The sequence below is a fragment of the Theobroma cacao genome, chromosome 9 (genome assembly GCF_000208745.1).
Source record: "Theobroma cacao cultivar B97-61/B2 chromosome 9, Criollo_cocoa_genome_V2, whole genome shotgun sequence".
In the NCBI taxonomy this organism is placed as follows: domain Eukaryota; kingdom Viridiplantae; phylum Streptophyta; class Magnoliopsida; order Malvales; family Malvaceae; genus Theobroma; species Theobroma cacao.
In genome coordinates, this window is record NC_030858.1 from 8,810,193 (window position 1) to 8,831,324 (window position 21,132).

Here is a 21,132-nt window from a genome sequence, read left to right on the forward strand (position 1 = left end):
GAATTTGGGTTCTAAGCAACATGAATCATGCATGTATTCAATCCCTTTCAGGTTTAAGACAGACAACTCTATGCATGTAGAATGCCTTACACAAATTAATAGTATAATAAAGTGTATAGTATAGCAAATATCAAAACATATGATAAGAATTAAAAACTGTTGTCCCACGGAAGGCATTTATCCTCCAATTCCACTCCATGTTAGAGAGAGGGAGAGGCCCAGCTTGCTTCATGCACTTTCCTAAAGGCAGAAGCAGACGCCAATTTGGAAAAGCTTCCTTTTTTTTTTTATCCCTTTCAGACAAATCCCTCTTTTCCTCCTCCATGTATAAAGTTATTTAAATTTCAAACCAACAGGATTGCAGATGTCATGTGCAAAATGCCAAGCTATCCACTGAATATTACTTCCAAATTAGGATGGCCGCGGCAGCGCGTTTGGGTAGGGCCGCCTGCTTACTAGTAGAAGAGAAAGATGATATATATCTACAAAGTTTATGAATTAATTAATAAATTTTTATTTTTTATTATGTTTGATTAATTTTTTATATTTTTATTTAAAATCAAATAAACTAATGATCGATTAATTGTTATTATTCAAAATATCAGTTCTTATTCTACGTAATATGACGGTGATGTTATATATTATTATGTTATAATAAATAATGATATGATAAGTATATTTTTCACTAAAGACAAAAGGTTATATACTTTTGGAGAGAAAATTTTTATTTATTACATATTTTTTTAATGGTCTCGGAGAGTAGTATATTTATGAGGTTGTAACTCTCAATATTTTTAAAATTTTTTATTTATTATATTTTTTTAATGACCTCGAAGAGTGGTATATTTATGTGGCTTTGACTCCAAAAATTTTGCAAATTTTTATTTGTTATATATTTTTTATAAATGATCTTTCAAAATAATTTTTTTTTAATAATGAATACAAATAAAAATAATAAAATATTAATTTTTCCACACTTCTTTCTCCTTCTTTCTTTTTCTCTCTCTTCTCTTTTATCATTTTGTACTTTTTTTTCTTTTAACTTACCATTGAAACACTTATTACTTTACTCTTTCTCTATAGCTAACTAATAAAACACATTTCATTGTTCAAAAGAGATATATGAGCTTGTAAATTTAGACAAAGAAAGACAAAAATCACTTACCACTATTGTGTGAAATTAAGATGAGATAAAGTTTTCTTTTATCTTCTTTTTTTTTTATGCTGGAGATTCTCGCAAGGTTCAACTATCTTGTTAAATTTTATTAATTAATAAAATAAATTACATAAGGAGGGGTATGTAATGCCTTACCTCCATATTTGCAAGAAATATCGAGAATATATCCTACCTAAGGTATTACTTGCCATGCATTTTCATACATGCAAAGAATGAGAAATAGCAATAGTTTACATAAATCTACAAAAAAATAATAATAAATTAAGTATACTACTCCCTTACATTCATTTGAACCTAATACATGGTAAATTAAGCTTATTTAATTGTAACATACCTTGTAATTCGCCTTGTGCTTGAATGAAAACTTGCGAATTTGCATGTAAGTAGCCACGATTAGATAAATAATCTGCAACTTGATTACCTTTACGATAAATATGTGTAATTCTGTAAGATAACTGCTTCGACCATGGTTGAATATACGCTAATAAGTAACGTATGTCATAAGACCCCATACTTTCCTCCTGAATCATTTGTATCACAACCAATGCATCCATCTCAATCCAAACTTTAGTAATATTAAATTGTTAACATAAGATTAGGCTTCTATGTAAGGCCAATAATTCTGCTTTTAGAGAATTACTAGCTCTAAGGTTTTTAGAAAAACAAAAATAAGCGTACCTGTATTATTTCTTAATAAACTTCCTCTAGCTGCATTATTAGAGTTATTCTTTGAACTATCGTTAACATTTAATTTAAACTCACCTGTCAATGATTTATGTTAATAAATTATTTTTGGAACCACAGAATGCTTATTTTGGAACTTTAATCCCAACATATTAGTTATTTGAATATCACCATTCTACTACCATTTCTCCCCAAGCTTACCTTGAAATAAGTGGAATAAAAGTTTCATGATCTTCGAGATTATTTTATTGGGATACATACCAAGGCTTCTGTGTTTTGCAACATTGTGTTCCACCCACAAAAACTAACAGAAAAATAATGGTAGTGAAACCTCGAATGTGGCCTTGTTTAACATAATCTCTTGAATAGACCCATGCCCAGATAATCTGAATAATATTTTGAAGATGAATAATATAGATTTGAAAAAATTTTGCAAAATAATTCCAAATATGGCTAGCCACTAGATTATCACAAAGCACATGTATGAGAGATTTTTCTGAATTATAGCAAATGCATTTAGAAGCTAATTAAATACCTTTATCTTTCATCCGTAGCTCCACCGGTATCCAATTTCAGTACTTCTTCTTACTATTCATATTATTTAAGTGTTTATATATTTAATCATGGTGTGATTTCTATATATCTTATTTAACTATTTATATTTTATAAAATATAGTTTTATATTTAATATTTTTAAATTTAAATAAAAATAAATAAAAATATTGAACGTTGACTGTATTAATTTTGTTTTTAAAATTTGATTAAAGTATGAGTAAATTAAAAACAATTGATAAATTTTTTAGAAGAAAAGATGCAATCGTCTAATTGATTCTCTTAGACTTAAGTCCTAAGCTTCAATGTTTTCAACTCATAAATAAGAGCAATGTAAATCAAAACGTCCATAGCTCAATGTTAAAGAAATTGATGCTTTTCATGCAGAACCTAATCATGCATTAGGAGCAATGATATATTAATTTCTTATCAATCAAAGAGATGAAATTCACCATGCTTATCTCAAACGTGAATCTTGTCAACCCATTCTTAAGAAGTATCTTTTATCAAATGATGATCATCATTCTCATTTTCAAGGTTTTTTTTTTCTTTTTTTTATTTACATGTTACATAAAATTATTATTTGTTATGAATCATTTGATTGTTAGTTAAGTTTAATGTATTAGTTTTAAAATTTTTTTAACTCTTATTCTTTTTTTTTTTATTTCCAATTAAAGTTGATTAACTCCGCCTCTGTTTTTTACCTTTTACATCATTATCAATGAATATTAAATAATAAATTATATTTTAATCAATAATAATTAATTAATTATTAATAAAATAATTTCATTGGACTCAAAATAAAAGTAAATGAATTTAATTGAATGTAATAAAAAAAATAAAAATTTATTTAATATTTTTTAAATATTTTAAAAAAATTTTCAAATATCATGTTAAAGAAGATTTAAAGATTTATAGTCATTAGCAAACGTATATATATTTAAAAAAATCATGCCAAGTTGCAAACGTAGATGCCGGACATCTGACATCTGTCACAGTGATAGCAACTTTCATATGGAAACAAATTACTTTTGAAGAATTTGCATCAGATGGTGTATGAAGATATGAGATCTCAGATGGGTGGCACCACCTCTGATGTAATGACAATGGCATCGCAAATTCTTACTCATCTGCGTCTGCATTGCACTGCACCCTAATTCTTCCTTCAGAATCGGAATATAAAAAATAAAAAAAAATCCTCCAGGGTGATATGGCAGGTGTTTGAAAATCATACCCAAATCACTTTGATCATTGACATTCGATCACAGACCATATTGCCCATTGCCCATCTCTTCTTACTTCTTGTGTTGTGATCAACATACATAACTTTTACACCATATCAAATATACCTAAATCACAGTTTGGAGATGAAGAGTGTTAAACCAACATCATATTGGTCCAAACTTATGCAATATTCTTCCTTAAACTTCAATAATAAACACTACCCAAAGTCATTTTCGAACAATTCCACATGATGTTACTATGCTATGGTAGTATTTTATTAGCTCATTTGTCTTCTGTTATTTTATGTTTACTGAATCCCTTCTGTCTTCTTCCTTGTTTTTTTCTTTTGTAGAACATGTGAAAGCCGGTTCCCTAGTTTTTTCACTACAGTTTCTAGCGCTTGTTAATTTCCAACTTTTGGTTTGCGAAAGGAAAACACAACACCGATTTTGCCATTTTCATATTACATAACATTGGAGAAGAAAGTGCAAACATCTGGAGGGCATTTCAGTCTTTGCCTAATGAGGAAATGACCAGGTTTTTGGAACTCCCCACCATTTCAGCTTCCCTATATGTGCCTGTGGACTGTAATGTGAACAAACAAAAACAAAAGGAAAGTTCAAAAGTTGAAAGTTGAACGAAGCAAAGAAAGAAAGCAAAGAGAAAAGGGGAAACAAATAAAGAGAAAAGGAAAGATTTTATGCTTTTGGGGTTTGTTTGTTGCACACCAGGTTTGGTTCCATATAAAGCTTAAAAGCTTAAACCCCACTTTTCTTCTTATTCAATCTTATTATTTCCATCAGATCTTTTCACTGCATTCAGCAAGTTAACATCTTTATGGGTATCTATGGATGTTAAAAATATATATGTAAAAGAGAAGATCATTTATTTCTTGATTTTCTTTTTCTTTTTAGATAAATCAGTCATCTTTTTGACTTTGTCTATTTTATTTGTGTGGTCATATATTCTGTAGTTGTATATTTTTAAGTGCTTTACTGGGAATGCCCACTGTCCGCAAGTATTGATTCTCTTTTCTGTCTTTGCATTGCAAATTTGTAATCTGAAAGACTTTCTTTTAATGCATTTTCTTTCGTCTGTTTGTGGATTCTTTTGTTCATGAAGAGCTGAGGCTTTTATTTGTCCCTTTCATTATCTCTCTCTCTCTCAACCGTTCTTGGGTGCCTTTCACTTTCTGATATAGTTTTTTACAAAGGCTTTCAGACAGTGTGTAACCGGTGTAAGCAAGAGTCGTAGCTGATTTAGTTTGATGGGTTGTTTTCCATTTCCACCCTTTCCTATGCTTATAAATATAGATGGTCACTTCTAGTTCATTTTCATTGCAGGAACTTAGTCGACACCATTGCTACAAGCATTCTGCATAGTGTAGTTCTGCTGCTGGAAAAATAAGAAAAAAATAGCTACAATTAGTAACTCTACTATGAGCTCTGGTCAGTCTTTATTATTATTTTTCTTATGAAGTAATTATTGATATTTCTTTTAGCATTCTGAGTATTTTAGTTCTTACCTTTTTAGTTGCAATTTTTTCAGGTAGTGGAACTACTAGAACTTTTGAGTTTGGGAGGACCCATGTGGTCAGACCTAAAGGGAACCACCAGGCTACAATAATTTGGCTGCATGGTCTTGGTGACAAGGGCTCAAGGTATAAATGCTAGACTTTACTGATGTTTGTCCTTGCTAGCATTAGCATTTCTTTGATCATGGTTTTAAGATCAAACTATTAGCTGATGGTTTTGTATCAAGTGGGAAACAACCTAGTTGATTATGGGAATCAGCAGTTTTAATGGATACATGCTATAATTTTCTTGCTTATTCTAATCCCTTTTTTTCCATTCTACGACAAGTGTGGATTGACAATTTGCACCATTAAGAGTTTGAGCCATCAATTATCAACTAGGTTGTGGTGTTTAGTCCATCTTTATACCTGTTTCATCTGTGCCACAAGGTGAAATTTAAGTCCTTCTTTTGATCTTAGGCATTTGCCTTGTGCAAGAATAATGAACTTGTTTTCTTCCTGGAAAGCAAAAGAAAAGGAGACACAAAATGTCAACATTTTGTCCTGTTCCAGAGGAGAAGTATTTTGTTTAATAACTTGAGCTCTATGCCCCTCTCCAGAAGATTCCCATAATGATTGATTTGATGGAAGAGATCATATAGCTCTAAACTTTAATAAAACAGGGTTAGTTGTTTATATGCATTTCCTCTAAGGATTCTAAGCTACATGGGACAGCCTCAAATCTGAAAACTGTATATGCCAGGACTAAGAATAGGGGACCACTTCTGGACTACCTTGATTGTCCTTCCAATTTTGCAGACCAAGTTCTATTATTATTTAAAGATATACTAACATTGATGATTAAGTAATCAGCTTTTGTTTTCCTAAAATTAGTAAGAGGAAATTATATTAAGATGTTTCTATTGTTATCTAGTATGAATTGCACCATTATTTCCAAATGTTAATGGGAGATTCTTAAAATATATCATAATGCTGGCAACTTCTCTGAACTTGGGTTCTGGTCTGTTATTTCAGAATGTTAAAGAGTTTCAAAAGTTTTTTAGGGTATCTAATGGTGACTAAGATGGATATCTCCCTTTTTTGTTTTTGTTCTGCAGCTGGTCTCAGCTCTTGGAAACCCTACCCCTTCCAAATGTAAGGAAATAATTTTTTCAAATTACTCAGTGTCTTGTATATATGCAAATGCAACATGCTTAGTGATTCCCCTAATTTCTGATTGAGTAGAAAGTTTCATTTACAGACAACTGATCATATGTTTCTGTTGAAATTTAATGTTGCAGATTAAGTGGATTTGTCCAACTGCTCCTACCAGGCCAGTGGCAATATTTGGTGGACATCCTTGTACTGCATGTAAGATTTTATTCCTCGGAACAGCTATTTTCTTTAGTTCTTGTTCTAAAATCAAGCTGACAGGTGCATCCTCAAGGTTATATTTGACAATTTGCTGTGCCCTCTGTCCAAATGAATTTCAAGTATTTTCTAAAATTACCGCAATGCTGAAAAAGATAAACTAAGCTTCTGTAATGTGTTTCAGGGTTTGATGTGGGAGATCTTTCAGGAGATGGTCCTGATGATTTGGAGGGTTTAGATGCTTCAGCAGCACATGTCGCCAATCTGTTGTCAACAGAGCCTGCTAATAGTATGTTTTTTATTCTTAGCGACCTTCTGAAATCTTAAACCTTTAGTCATAAATTTAACTGCTCTATGGACATGCAAACAATTCAAATGTCAGGAGGTTTAATATTCTTGAGCAAGTATATCATCAGAACAGATAGTTCTGATGGTTTATGTAATTTTCTTGACTATATTCTTTAAAAAAAAAAACCCAGTTTACTTACTTCTGTGGTTGCTATGATGCATCCACCTCAAAGTTGAACAATTTTCAAGAAGTGTTTGAATCCATTTATATGACCTCTTATCTACACTTTGTTTCTTTTCTTTTTTTTTTTTTTTCTGGGGGGGGGGGGGGGNTTTTTTTTTTTTTTTTTTTTTTTTTTTTCTGGGGGGGGTGGGGGGAGAGGGTGGGTGTGGGGTGCGCTTTGTGTTGGTGGTTGTGCTCTCTCTTACAATAGATATGGAGACTCAAAAAAGAATTTTATGATTATTGTGCAGTTAAACTTGGAATAGGTGGCTTTAGTATGGGTGCTGCAACTGCTCTCTACTCTGCAACCTGCCACATATTAGGGAAATATGGAAATGGAAACCTGTATCCGGTTAACTTAAGTGCAGTTGTTGGTCTAAGTGGTTGGCTTCCCTGTTCAAGGTTTGAACTGTACAGATACAGCACATAGAAACTCATGTACCCTTATTTATGTAAACACTACTACTTTCGTACTTTGTTTATATGCAATTCATTCAGCTCTATAGCTATTATTTTTAGGACCTTGAGGAACCAGATGGAAGGATCAATCCAGGCAGTGAGGCGTGCTGCATCCTTGCCCATTCTGCTGTGTCACGGCTTAGGTACTTTTACTCTTTTGGACAATTTTGACAGAAATCTTCAGTATAAGAAATGACGTATCTTACTCTATTTAAGTCATGTAGAGGGGTCTTAGGCAAGATGCCAGGTCCAAATAATGTCATCACTTGGTAATTTCAAAGTAAACCATTTATAGGTATCAAGAGATCAAAAGAGATCTTGAGTTTTTGATAGAATGCTTCAGTCTTCTCTTATAATGTGGTCACACACTTGCATATCTTGTACTATTTAAGTCATGTAGAGAAGTCTAGGAAATAAGTATATGTGCAAGTGCATACGTATACACATGCACATACAAACAAAGAGGGAGCCATAACTATCCAATAGCTTGCCAATTCTGAGAAGCATAGAAAACTTATCATTAAATTGGGATGTTGAACCACAGTACTGTACAAGCATATAATTTCATGTGCACTGTAACATAGCCTTTGTTGGAATCTCATATATGGTAATAGTAATTATCTTATTAATTGTTTTACTGCTCTTACTGTTCAATGTTCTTACTTAGCTTAAACTACAGAAATTTCTAAATTTGGCTCTGTGCATACTTTACACTCAATTATGTAGTTCATTTTTCATGTCTCACCACTTCAGCTAATAGAAATGCATGTTTCACTTATAAGTCTATTTCTTCATCAATGATATAGAAGTTTACTTTAGCATTAAAATCTTGATATGATGCTGGTTGCTTTATCAGACTGCATCATCTGGTAAAATAGTGGTTTACTGCTTATCTTTTATGTTCATTGTGACTTAATAAGCAATAAACTAGTTGAATAAAATATATTGATGCTAGTGGTTGTGAAATCATTTTGCTTTCAAATTAATGTACTCAAAATTGTATATTAGCACACTTTGCAAAAGAAAGGCTGCTGTTAGGTTTAATCTCATTATTCTCATCTTTCCTTCTCTTGTTCTCTGATAAATTTATTTAAATTAAAAATCCTAAAGTTTTAAGATATGCAGGTACGTCAAATAAGATTCTAAGTCAATATTGGCAAGAGGTTAACTTGCACCTACTATGCCCTAGACTTTTAACTGCCTTGGTGTCTACCCTTGTCATGGTGCCATAAAAGAATTTGCTTCTTCCGGATATAGTTGACTTTTTTTTTTTTTGTTTTGCTGCAGGTGATGATGTGGTTGCATACAAACATGGAGAGAAATCAGCACAGGCCTTAAATTCAGTTGGTTTCCGGAATCTCATGTTTAGAACCTATAATGGGTATTTAATTGGCCCCACTTCATCAAGAACCACACAGACACGCATACACACACAACACACTCAGAAACAACTCATGTATTCTAGAGTTCAATTAAAAATGCTTAATATGCTGCGCAGGCTCGGTCACTATACAATCCCAGAAGAAACTGATGAAGTCTGCAATTGGCTAACTGCAAGGTTGGGTCTTCAGGGGTCACGATCGTGACATCAAATAAGTTGGTCTGGCAATGTGGAGATAGAGAAGAAGGAATTTAATCAGACTTATGTGTAAGGATTAGAAAGAGGTACTCTTGATAGATGCTTGGTGTGGGGTATATGGTATAGCTGCATTTTTCTACTAAACATTCCCTATCTATCGTGCTTTCCTAAATAAACTTTCTCGCCATGAGTTATATTTTGGTTGACTGGCTGCTAGGAGTTGGCGGTGGTAAATTTTGTTCATTCGGTTGGAGTGGATGGGAGTTGTACTGCCATTCTCTCAATCTAGGAAATTTTGGTTTGGTTGAATTATGTACCCCAATTATAAGGCTGTCCTGCGTTTTATGTATTTTAAGTACATAATAAAAGCTGGAATTGGATGGATTCATTTCTTTCCTACTTGAATACCGTTGTGTGGTCATATATGCCACATGTCATGTAGACTCATTTATTATCAAAGCCAAACTTGGCTCAAGTAATGGATCTAACTAACAATGCTTAATCTTTGGCTTTATGTTGTTTGGGGAAGTATAGGAATTTGAGGTTGTCTCTACCTCTAGCTTCCATTGACCTATAAACAATTCATGTACCTACTTTGTAAAGCGCTTAGGCTACATTGTATTTACACTTGCAGAATACCCATGTACAAGAAATAGCCGACACAATCATTAACCCAAGTCAACCAGGTAAAGGTCTTCCCCAGCCGGTGGAGTTTAAATCACGGTTGCAGTCCTCCGTTCTTCGGTCTTCGAGTTGGGAGAAAATTGTAGTAATAATTTTGGATCCATTGCTTTCATCATTGCCGCAAAATAACATTAGTACATTCCCCTTCATGGTTTCGGATTCAGAGGCAAATTGTATATGGTTGAATTAATGACCAGTATGTTGCACGTAAGTAATTTACCAGCGGCAAATATAACAATGATGATAGAATGGCGCACTCTTACATAAAGGTTTGACAGAAGGACAACAAAGGCTTACTCAACATTAGCTTCGATAATCTCATTAAAAAAGATGAAAGAAATGCGGACATCAGTGTTGATAAATTTTTTTTTTTTTGTTGCTGGGTTGAACGGCAGCACCTTTGGGCTTTGGCGAGTCCTTCCTCTAATCATGAGGAATGAACCATAAGTGGCTTGCATTAGAAACATCCAAACGAACGAAAAGACTGACAAGCAACGGAGATAAACAGAGAAAGGAAGACTAGGGATCACGAGGCCATCATTCCGGGTATTTATTCGATGCTCTAAAAATGTGGCCGCTCTAGTACCTGTATACCAAAAAGAATTATGATGGCAATAATCATGAATATAAAATGGTAAAACGCTACTTGAAAAGTTCCAAAGACAATATGCCAAACCTTAAAAAGTTATGAAACTTTAAAAGCAAGGTGCTCAATGCTCTCTAAAGCTCAAGTACAACAATCCAACATGAAAGTAACCTAATGCAGTATGCTGCACAATGTAGCAAAACCTAGCATAAGTCAGTGATTTGGCTAAAAAATGCACATAATAAGGGGTCAGTAAAACGCAACAACTTACTCCAAAATGCAGGTTTGAAAATTAATCATTGCTACTATTTTCTTGGCAACTGCTTCTATTCTGATTACTGCTGCCTTTTAAATCAATGCAGGGAGTGAGAGGTGGGAAAGAAGGCACAGCTTTTAATATGAACTTACGGCCACTTCTTAATGGCCCTGAAGAGCTTGACCCAAGCTGTAGCAAATTGTGAGGAGGTGAAACTCGCTTGCCATTTGGAGAACTTGTTTTCACAGACTTATTGGGTGTAGATGTGTCTTTCAATATCTCAGGTGTATCATCCTCCAAAATGTCAGAAAGTCCATCAGAGTCAAGCCCCTGAAGATTCTTAGTCCCATCTAAAGAAGACATGGGCGTAATAGGCGAACTACGCCAACGAAGGGAACCCCCTGAAGAGAGACAACCGCTTCTAGGGCCCAATGGGAATCGTGAAAGACTTGTCAATTCCCGTGCTTTGGATGATGTGGAACCTAAAATAATTGAGGGATGATTTGGAAGTGGAGTGTGATGGCATTCATTGCCAAGCACATCTGCGTTGTTGTAATTGATTCCCTCACAGTAAGAACCAACATCCAAATTTTCTTTACTTGTTTCCAGAAGCATGTCATTGCTATCAGAAGTTCTTGGAGATCTTGGCGATTTTGCTAAGACGGTAAGATCAGACTCAGGTGATGGAAGGCATCTCCTGGAAAGAAGTCTGGATTTGGGTGCATTCTTTCCATGGCTGAAGAGAAAAGCAAGTAATCAGCAAATAAAGTAGTTGTATTGGTATATATAGTTTTCCTTGAATGATACTAGGACATCACAATCATAAATCTTACTCTGAGCATTGGAATGAAGGTGTCAGAGGTGTAAGATAATGTGGATCACACAAGTCAGAATTCAAGAAATCTTTCTTAGCTGCCACTGTGCTTTCTGATATCTCCCCACCACCTCTGTTCACTATCTCTTCAGTCACACAATAGTCTGTAAACACAGCAATAAAAATAACATTGATACTTAATTCTTACCCACCAAAAGATACTAATTTTCAGCCCAAAATTAGACCCTTAAAAGATGTTGGAAGGAGAGAGCATATTTCTCAACTTTCTAGTTTTGGAGATGAAGACTAGAATGCATCAAGAGACAACATTCTTAATGATATTTCTTGCAAAACTCACCTTCTTTCTTGCCAAAGACATTTTTACACCCCTCACATCGACATCCAATGGAGCAACCAACATTAGCCTTTTCAATATAAAGAAGATTCATAAGACCAGCAACAATATACTAAAAGAGATGACATGGTAAGTGTGACAGATGATTCAGGCAGCAATAAATACCAGACCTGATAGCATTCACAATATTTTTTCAGACACATTGACCTTTTGCAATTGCACCCTCTTTTGTGTCTTGCTGAGGATGGTGTCTTCCAGTTTCCATCTTCCTATGGAGGAAAAATATGATTATAAAATTACTAAATTAAAACAAAAACCAAGGCAAAAGGTGTGTTTCTGTTTTTGAGCTGGGGAGCTGTTTTATACCCTGCTAGTTACTGGAAACTCGGTGACTGGCTGTACAATCTTGGGGGCAAATGCTAGTGGATTACGGGATTCAATTTGTTGACGTGTCTCAAGAACTGTATCTTCATATTCAGGTCGGTTGAAGCAACCTTGGCAGGAACAAGGATCAGCACAATAGATTCCGGCAGCAAAACAATCACAATAGCTGCAAAGGAACAAAGAAGGAAAAAATAAGCACATATTGCCCTAATACAGATATATATATGGACTTCAACCATGAAAAAACAGAAGTCACTTACAGTTTCAAGCATTTGGTCTTCTTGCAATTGCAACGCTTGCAACCCTCACCATCAGTGCTGTTTGATGATTTCTTCCTAAAGAAACATAAAATATTAATGGTCCTGATCATAGAGAGAAACTTAGAACTACCAAATCTGCAAGAAGAATCACAAAACTTGCCTTTTCTTTTTGGGGCTTTGTTGGTTAAACATCTCATTACTATCTCCATGCTCCGAGCTAAGCTCCCTCTTTCTGTGTAGAGTCATCTGACACTCAATCGATTCCATGGTGCAGAGTGATTCAGAAGCAGCAGAACCTGGAATCATACAAGCCTTTGCTTCAAGTGTTCCATCCTGAGGAGCAGCCAATACTTTCTCAAATGCATCTGAGCAACTCTGCATGTTTTCCATTGACTGACAGCTCATAACAGATGCTGATTTTATCCCCTGTATACCCATAGAATCCACTGCCAATTTCATGCTTGCAGTTCCACCTCGACCCATTGGTATAGCATTAACAATGCTGTTTAGGTGTAAGCCAATACCTGATGGCTTGGAAACAGTTAAGGAAGACTTTTCACCATAGTGCTGGGGAATCATGTTTATCGCTAATTGGGACAAGTTAACTAGTTGCCTCTTTCTTGATATAACACTTAAATCCACATGAGACAAACCCAAACCCTCTGTTTCTGATGTTGTAGCAACTGATCTTGAAGTGATCATATCATTTGCTAGACTTGAACTGCTGCAATTTGCTGTAGCTTCTGGCTGAGCATCTCCAAATTGAAGGCAACGCCTACTCATGCCACGTTGGTGTTCGCTAGCCTACATTGACTATGTAATTATTCTATTGCAAAAGGAAAATCCTAGCAGCATTTAATAACCAAAATAAAAAAAAAATTAAAGAGCACCATACAATCCACTAGTCTAATTTTGATTTCCCTACATCACAGCTACTTCAAATCCTTTTATACCTCAAGATCATTTGTCATGCTATCAACTGTAACCTCTGCAACTCCTTCAAAATGTTCAGCAAAATCTTCATATTCCTGAACCCTTTGCAAAGATCCAGGCAGCAGTTGAAGGAAACCATCACATCTATCCTCATGGTCCTCTACTACTTTCTGCCATAAAAAAAAAAAAAAAAGAACTGAAACATGCATACCTTATCTCCTAATATACATGGTGCTATTCCAAACTTGATGCAGGAAGACAGAAATCAAACATTACCTGAGCATCCAAGTTTTTGCATTCTTTTCCCTGAGAAGAAAGATCAAACATGTCAGACCCAAATTCGGGGCATTCATCAGATTTCACTTGACCAGCATGTTGCTCATCTTCAATCTTCACTGGCTTGACATTAGAGGTTAACTTTCTTTCAAGGCCTTCTTCACTCTGCCCTGACAACAATTGGGCTGCATCAATTTCCCTCCCCACATCATTTTTGCCAGCAAATTTTAAATTCTTTGTTTCTAGTAAACCATTTACTGATGATTGAAACGCATTTTTTGATTCTTTGCAATTTAAGTTTATGGAATATTCAGAGTTTGCACAGTCTGCTTCCACAGGATCAGCCAAGTATTCATCAACACAGCCAGAGGAACTACTCGGTTGGACCGACACAGAGTCCTTGGTATCATCCTCCTTCTTAATATCAGTGATCAAGCCCTGCTGCAATTCAGAAACAGATCTTTCCAAACTACCAGGACCATCTATATTTTTCTTATCTCCTTCACCATTTTGAGATACTTCCACACTGGATGACTGCGGCCTGGGCAAAAGGTTTCATGCAATCAGAGTTAATGAAAGAAGCCATTCAAGCAGAAAACAATAAAGCCAAAATCCAAGGGATGACAAACCTTCTAAGTGTATTTATATGTGGGGATGTAAATACAAGAGGGGGAGAATTAAGTCCCAGGAACCCTTGAGCTACATGTGGCACCTTGACATGCTTTATAGGAGATAGACTGCTAATGTAATTGGAAAAAGGGGATTCCTGAAATCAAAGTGAACAATGATATATAAGAATTCTAGAAATCATGATAATGGAAATGACATCCAATTGTAAAGGCTATACAGTTAGCTAGGTAAGAAATGGGAGGAAGAAGGAATGTAAGGTGACAGCTGCAAAGTAATGGACTTAACCAATATCAAGTGTAACATTATTATTCATGTCATACCATAAAGCGCATAATAATTGCCTTCAAACCATTCTCCTCTCTCGGTAACCAAGGTCAGCATACAATTAAACAATTAATGGAGCAAACTAAATGAAACACAATTATCATCACATTGTGCAAAACACAATTATCATCACAATGTGCAAAATCTAGAACTGCAATAAGTTAAAGAACCAAGCAGCATTTACTCATCAAAGAAACTTTTGTTTTCCAAGACACCTCCAATGACAAAATAGCTTCAATAAAAGATAAATTCAAATCTACTTCAAATCCAAGCCATCATCCATTAAAGAACAGTCACATCTTTATACAAAGTTTAGTGTTTTACCACTCCATTGAAATGAACCTCCCAATCCCTCACAAAAAAAAAAGAAAAAAGACCAATACCCAGATAATTAAACCCATCCAATTAGTGGAATTCTAGTCAAACACACTTCAAATTACAACTCTCCCAATATAATTAAAATGTCACTTAACCAAACATTTTATGTTCACTAACACCTACAAACCTTAACCACATTTACAAACAAAACCTCCCAAAACACAAATCTAAAACTGAAACTGAAAAAATATCACCAGCAGCAAATTTACAAAAATACCATCTAAAATCCAAACAAAAAAAGTTTTTTCTTTAAAAAAAAAAAACTTAGAAAGAGATCTGAAAATACAAGAAATGGTAAGAACACTATAAAGTAACAGCACAAGTTATATCAATTAAGGGAATAAAAACTATACAAGAGTAAAAAGGAAAAAAAAATTACTTGAACTGGGGAAGAAGCAGAAATAGAGGCTGCAGCAGAAGAAGAGGAAATTGGGGCTTTAGAAGGTTCAGGAGAATCCATGCTTTGAAACCCTAACCCTAATCAGTCTCTGCATTTCTCTGTGTTTTTTTCCTTTTTTTTTTTTTTTTAACCTCTTGAATTTTGATGTTGAAATTTTGTCAACATTTTTTTCGTTTTTAGTTTCCTTTTTATTTTAATTTCTTTTAGAGGAAAGAGTAAATAGAGACGTAGGCTAAGAGGACAAGGGCGGGCATTCAAAATCCGAGCGGGAACATCCTCTGGCCTTTCTATTGGATAATTTTCTGGGCCCTCATTTATTTGCTGTACTGGGTCGGGCCAACAATCAATTCTTCAGCTTCTTGCTTTTATCATTATTTTTTATTTTGCTTTTCTTACGATAATTTTAATGTTAACCTTTGTTCGTTTTGCAATTTACTTTAGGTACTTTACTTTTTTAAAAACAAATGTAAAATTATAGTAATTGATTAAAATTGAATAAATAACTTAAATACAACAATGCTATCTCAAATTTTATATTGAAGTAAAATCATATATTTTGTTCATATTAAAACTATAATTTTTAAATATTTAAAAATATTATTAGCTCTAACACTAGTACCTTTTGCTTTGTCTTCAAAAATAAAAACCAATAATCAGTGTTTTTTAGACATTGCTCAGAGAATTCTATAAAGACAATTTTATACACAACTAGTGTGTTACTCGCTATGCATTCAGGTTATTATTTTGTATTTGTGTAATTATCAAAAGTTAATGGGAAAATTTTGTCTTAAATTATTTAAATTTGAAAAGTACAAAACTGCAATGTTGATCTAATATATATTTATGTATCTTAATATAAAGCATAAACATAAATTTGGACATGTATATATATTATTGAAAAAATATAATTATAAATTTTACTTTTTAAGTAGAAAAATCATACACCCACCACTAAGCTAATGCTTGATTGAAACATGAATTTAGATTATAGTTCTATGAGAGTTTTTAAAAATAAAAAAGTCATGATTATGATGGAATGTCAACTAATTTTCTAAGAAGAACATATTTAACCTAATATTTAACAAAGTTCTTAAATTATTTAAAAATTTTAAATAAGTTTTTATTCTTTTATTACGTTTAATAAAAATTTTCTATTTTTATTTTGAATTAAATAAACCTTTATGACTAATGATTAATTAGTCAAAATACTTCTTGTCATTCTAAACCACGTGGTGTGATGTGGCATATTAATATTTTATATTGGATGATGATGTGGCATGATGATATAATCATATGATATTTTTCATTATCCACATTAGAGTCATTTAATGCCATGTGAGTATAAAATGACAAGTAGCATTTTGATTAATATCAATTAGTCAACTATTAGTTATACAAGCTAATTTGACCTAAAATAAAAATTAAAAAACTTAATTAGATGCAACAGAAGAATAAAGACACATTTAAATTTACTTAAATAATTCAAAAAATTTAAAAATATTATGCCAATATATTTGATATACTTCAAAATGAAACTGTCAAACTCTATTCTATAAAATAATTACAACATCATTTACATGCTCAATCGAGTGTTTGCATATTTAGGAATTTCGAAAAATCGTTAAAAGACGATATTGCCCCTAATGGTACCATTGAGTCGATTAAGCCTCGAACTAGTTCAAATAGGAATTTTAAGGTGAAATTAAGAGTTTCACAGTTCAGGGATGACTCAAAATGGTAATTCGGAGTTCGATGATCAATTCAGAGTCAAACCAAAATTTTCTAGGGGCAAAATGGTCATTTGCCACTTGGAGACAAAATGAAAATTTTTAAAAAAGATTTTTTTTGGCCCCATTTAACTTACTGGAGTATGATTTGAGTATTGGAGTATAATTTGAGGGTTTGGCAGTGAAAAAGTTTAATTCCGGTGATTTTTGGAGTGTAGGGGCAAAATCATAATTTTTTCACTTGCGGACAAAATTTGAGATTTTGAGAGAATTTAGATCACATTTGACAAATTAGAGAATGGTATGAGTATAAGGGATGAAAAATATGTCTATGAGCAATTTTTCAGTTTTTGGGGGTAAAAATGTAATTTTTGACTTTTACGGGGATAAAAGTGTAAATTTCAAAAATTACTCCACCAAGACTTTGGATAAGTCTGAGAATTTTATCTAAGCTATGGATATGTGGAACAAGTGTATGATGAAAATTTGGAAACAAATTGATGGCTAGAATTTAAGGAATTAATAAAACAAAAAAAAATAAGTAAAATAATATTATATTATTTTAGCCTTTAAAAAGGCCAAAATTTTCAGAATTCTCATCTTCTTCAAGCTGTCCAAACCAGGAGAAAAAAAGGGGGAAAAGAAATAAGAACCCTAGCTGAAAAATTTGGGGAAAATCAACAGAAATCAAGAAATCAAGCATTAAAAAGGTAAATTTCATTGATTTTCCTTGTGATTTTCACTACCCATGCATTTTTTTCTCATTTCCATGCAAAATTAGAAAGTGGGTATGGACACCCATGCTGGCCAAACCTCCATGGATGAGTTTTGAGCTTGAGTTTTGGTTGATTTTAATTGAATTAAGTGATTTTAGTTAGGTTATATTGAAATATAGTAAAAATAAGCTAGAGAAATAACTTTCTCCCATTGAAACCCATTATGCCAAATTTTCTAGGGGAATATTGGCTGCTGATCTTGATATTTATTTGAGGAATTATGAGCCTAGAAAAATAATAGGAATTTTCGAAGCAAAAATATGAATTTTTACCCACTACGGGTATTTTCGTAATTTACTGTCGGGACTGATAAATTGCACCACATTGAGGGACATTAAGTCAATTTGGGTGCAATTGAGGTATAGAAACTGAAAAAAATTAATTTGGAGTTTAAACGGACACGTATATCAATTTAATCGGGTAATAGGCCGAATTAGGTCAGCACCACATTTAAGCGGTAGTCGGATAAGTTGCATATCATATCATGCATATACATCGAGCCTGAAATAGCTTATGACTGTTACACACAATTTAATTGGAATATGTGTCATGGATTATGGCTAGGTGGTGAGCCATTGGATACGGGTAAAGGACTGTACCTGCGGACTGAAAATGGGAGTATTTCTACTCCTAATACTGTGAGTGGACAATTTATCGTCTTAAATATCTAGAGTAATTATACTTGTTTGATGCTTTTATTGAATGGTGAGTTTAAATTATAAAATATTATGTTTTCTAATTAAAATATTTTTTTAATAAAAATGAGATTTATACTGGTTTTGAAATCAAATATTATTTTGGGAAAATTGAGTATATGGAGACTGTGTTGAAATTTATGATTTTATATGTTATTGAAATTGTGGCTTATGACACTATGGTAGCATGATGGTTAAATTTTTTGGGTTGGTATGAAATATATGAACAGTTTTAGATTGGTCTCGGTAGACTGGATTACATTTTATTCGCCATATTATGTTATTATAATTTTTATGGGTCTGGTGGTATATTAAACGGTCACTGCAGTGGTAGGGGTTTTCGTGGACTGCCTATGAAAGAGGTACGATAACCCAATTATATAATTACCTCCGGGGGGAGATGTTGGATGAAGTATCTCTTGAGGTAAGATTTGAGTGCACCTCACGTTCGGGCCACCACGTGAGAGTGAGACTCAGCCAACGCCAAGGAACGGCTGTGTGTCAGGTGTGAAAACATGTTTATGGGTATGGGTCATGGAACAGCCTTAGCGGTCTCAGTGGGATACCTTGACGAAGGTACCAGCGAGAATGATTCTGGCAGGGGCCAAGTTTAAGAAACTCATAAGCCAGGGAAATTTTGATGAAAAGAAATTGTTTGGTATAGATCGGAACGAATTTTGCGTTATGAACATTATTGAAATATAATATTGTTTTTATATTGTCTTCATCTACTCAGCTTTAGATGCTTTTGATGGTAATTGTTTACTCACTGAGATTTTATAATCTCACTACCCTCAATTCCCCACATTTCAAGCTCGGGATAGCTAGTAGATAGTCGATTACATCAAGGACTTCAGTTAGCCTTACATCGACAAAATTGTAGGTTCACAGACTCGCATCTTATTGGTTAGTTGGGGGCCCACGTGTCATTGTAAAAGTAATTTTATACTTTAGTTATTTGATTTAAAGTATGTATGAACATATTTAGCTTTTACACCATGTTTTTGGTGGGTTTTGGTGTTTTTGAAGAAAAATGACGAAAATACCTCTGTGAGCCAAAAAATAATATTTTATTATTTTAATTTGGAAAAGACTTATGATTTCTTGAAATGCGAGATTTAATAACTGTCGCTCACCGGGGAGATGCTGAAGCTGATGCAAGCCTTGCAGGGTTTCTATCGGCATTCGGGGTAATGAGTGCCTATCGGGACGTCGCGACAGTTGTCACGTGTCCGATGGGGAGTTTCGGGTCGTGACAGAAACTATCAAAATAACAAGTATTTTCACAGAGATATTGGACTCTTAATTAGATCGACAAAAGTGTAAAATTAAAGTATTTGATATCAAACAACCTTCGTATATTTATTTATACCATAGTTAATCAATTAATTTCAAGTTCAATTTTGAGCAAAAGAGGAGACTAATAAATAAGATAAGGACATTAAATACATTTGAATCAAAAACTACAAATAACCAAATGAAAAGAGCAAGAAACACACTTGATTTGTAACAGTTAAGAAGAAAAAACTATATAAAAAATTGAATAAAACAATACATTCATAGTCACAATAATAATTACTTGTAGGCTACAGTTTCCTATATTATAAAGCTCTAAAAGTAAATAAATAAAGGTTTTTTAGTTTTTACATCCAACGCACTCATAATGTTAAGAATTAAAAAGAAATAAAATCAAATTCTTGTTTCTTACATATAAGAGGTGTTGTAGATTTTTTACATTGTAATCGGATGTAATCACTTTACATTGTTTAGTTTGCTTAAAATATATTGTAAAGTCATTTTATTACAATGTGATTACAATAGGTCAAATCAATGTCATTCCCTTTGTAAAAGGAAAGTCAAATTTTTTTCCCAAATCATTATACCCATAGCCAACCCTCTCTTTTTTTTCTTTTTCTTTTTGCCACAGTAAGAACCCTAGCCGCTCACTCTAACTTATTTGGTTTCATTTTAATATGAGTTCTCAATGATATTTAATGGGAATCCTTGATCCTTCATTGCAAATAATTTCCTCTATTTCCTTTTGTTTTCCAACTCCCAATTTTCTAGTGTAAATCCTTCATTACAGATTATTTTCCCTATTTCCTTCTATTTTTCAACCCCCAATTTTTCAACTATAAATCCTTCATCATTGAGCTTGCTAAGTCATTTTTTTGTGTGTTTCTGGTTTTTTTTTGTTTTTTGGTTGATGAGTAAGTTTAAGATATCTAATGTAGTAAAGAAATTTTGATTCTTGTGTGTAGATTGGTTGGCTACCTTTTGAGTAAAGACTTTTTAATGTTATACAAAATTAAGGTATAACAAAACAAACTTTCCATGTAATGAACCCAGAATGAATGATTGTTTTCTCTTTTTCTTTAATTTAAAGCTTAATTTTTTGTGTTGTTTTTCTTTTTTGCCTTATATTTATTGTCTCTGGGTTGTGCTCTGTTTTCTTCTTTTTTTAGGGTGTCATCTTGTTTTTAGGTTCTCTTTCCTTTGTTATGGCTGTGTTTTGTTGCTCTTTATATGTGGCTTGAGGTTCATCAGCCTTCATTAACAAAATGTTGCTATTCAAAAAAAAATT

General features: G+C 33.4%; 2 protein-coding genes across 7 annotated transcripts; one reads left to right on the forward strand and one right to left on the reverse strand.

Annotated features, from left to right (window-relative positions):
• On the forward strand, nt 4,111-9,469 carry LOC18588984 (acyl-protein thioesterase 2). 2 transcript variants are annotated; one of them, XM_007013761.2, is made up of 10 exons: nt 4,111-4,368; nt 4,981-5,085; nt 5,186-5,297; nt 6,269-6,305; nt 6,452-6,521; nt 6,706-6,810; nt 7,284-7,434; nt 7,552-7,634; nt 8,779-8,872; nt 8,990-9,469. In XM_007013761.2, exons 2-10 carry the CDS (start codon nt 5,076-5,078, stop codon nt 9,075-9,077), a joined length of 750 nt encoding a protein of 249 aa, XP_007013823.1. In that variant the 5' UTR covers nt 4,111-4,368; nt 4,981-5,075; the 3' UTR covers nt 9,078-9,469. The 2 variants fall into 2 exon arrangements, with proteins under 2 accessions (XP_007013823.1, XP_017983331.1); XM_018127842.1 differs by lacking the exon at nt 4,111-4,368 and adding an exon at nt 4,636-4,874.
• Nucleotides 9,658-15,554, reverse strand: LOC18588985 (CRC domain-containing protein TSO1). Of its 5 annotated transcripts, XR_001929528.1 has the most exons (13): nt 15,330-15,554; nt 14,248-14,384; nt 13,619-14,159; nt 13,363-13,512; nt 12,570-13,213; nt 12,410-12,484; nt 12,132-12,315; nt 11,936-12,034; nt 11,769-11,835; nt 11,430-11,574; nt 10,612-11,332; nt 10,431-10,524; nt 9,658-10,340 (listed from the first exon to the last, which is right to left on the reverse strand). XR_001929528.1 is itself a non-coding variant. In XM_007013764.2 (12 exons), the coding sequence occupies exons 1-11, from the start codon at nt 15,408-15,410 to the stop codon at nt 10,633-10,635; spliced, it is 2,823 nt and encodes a 940-aa protein (XP_007013826.2). In that variant the 5' UTR covers nt 15,411-15,554; the 3' UTR covers nt 9,658-10,340; nt 10,612-10,632. The 5 variants fall into 5 exon arrangements, 3 of the variants coding, with proteins under 3 accessions (XP_007013826.2, XP_017983279.1, XP_007013827.2); XR_001929527.1 differs by having other exon boundaries at nt 10,431-11,332; XM_007013764.2 differs by lacking the exon at nt 10,431-10,524.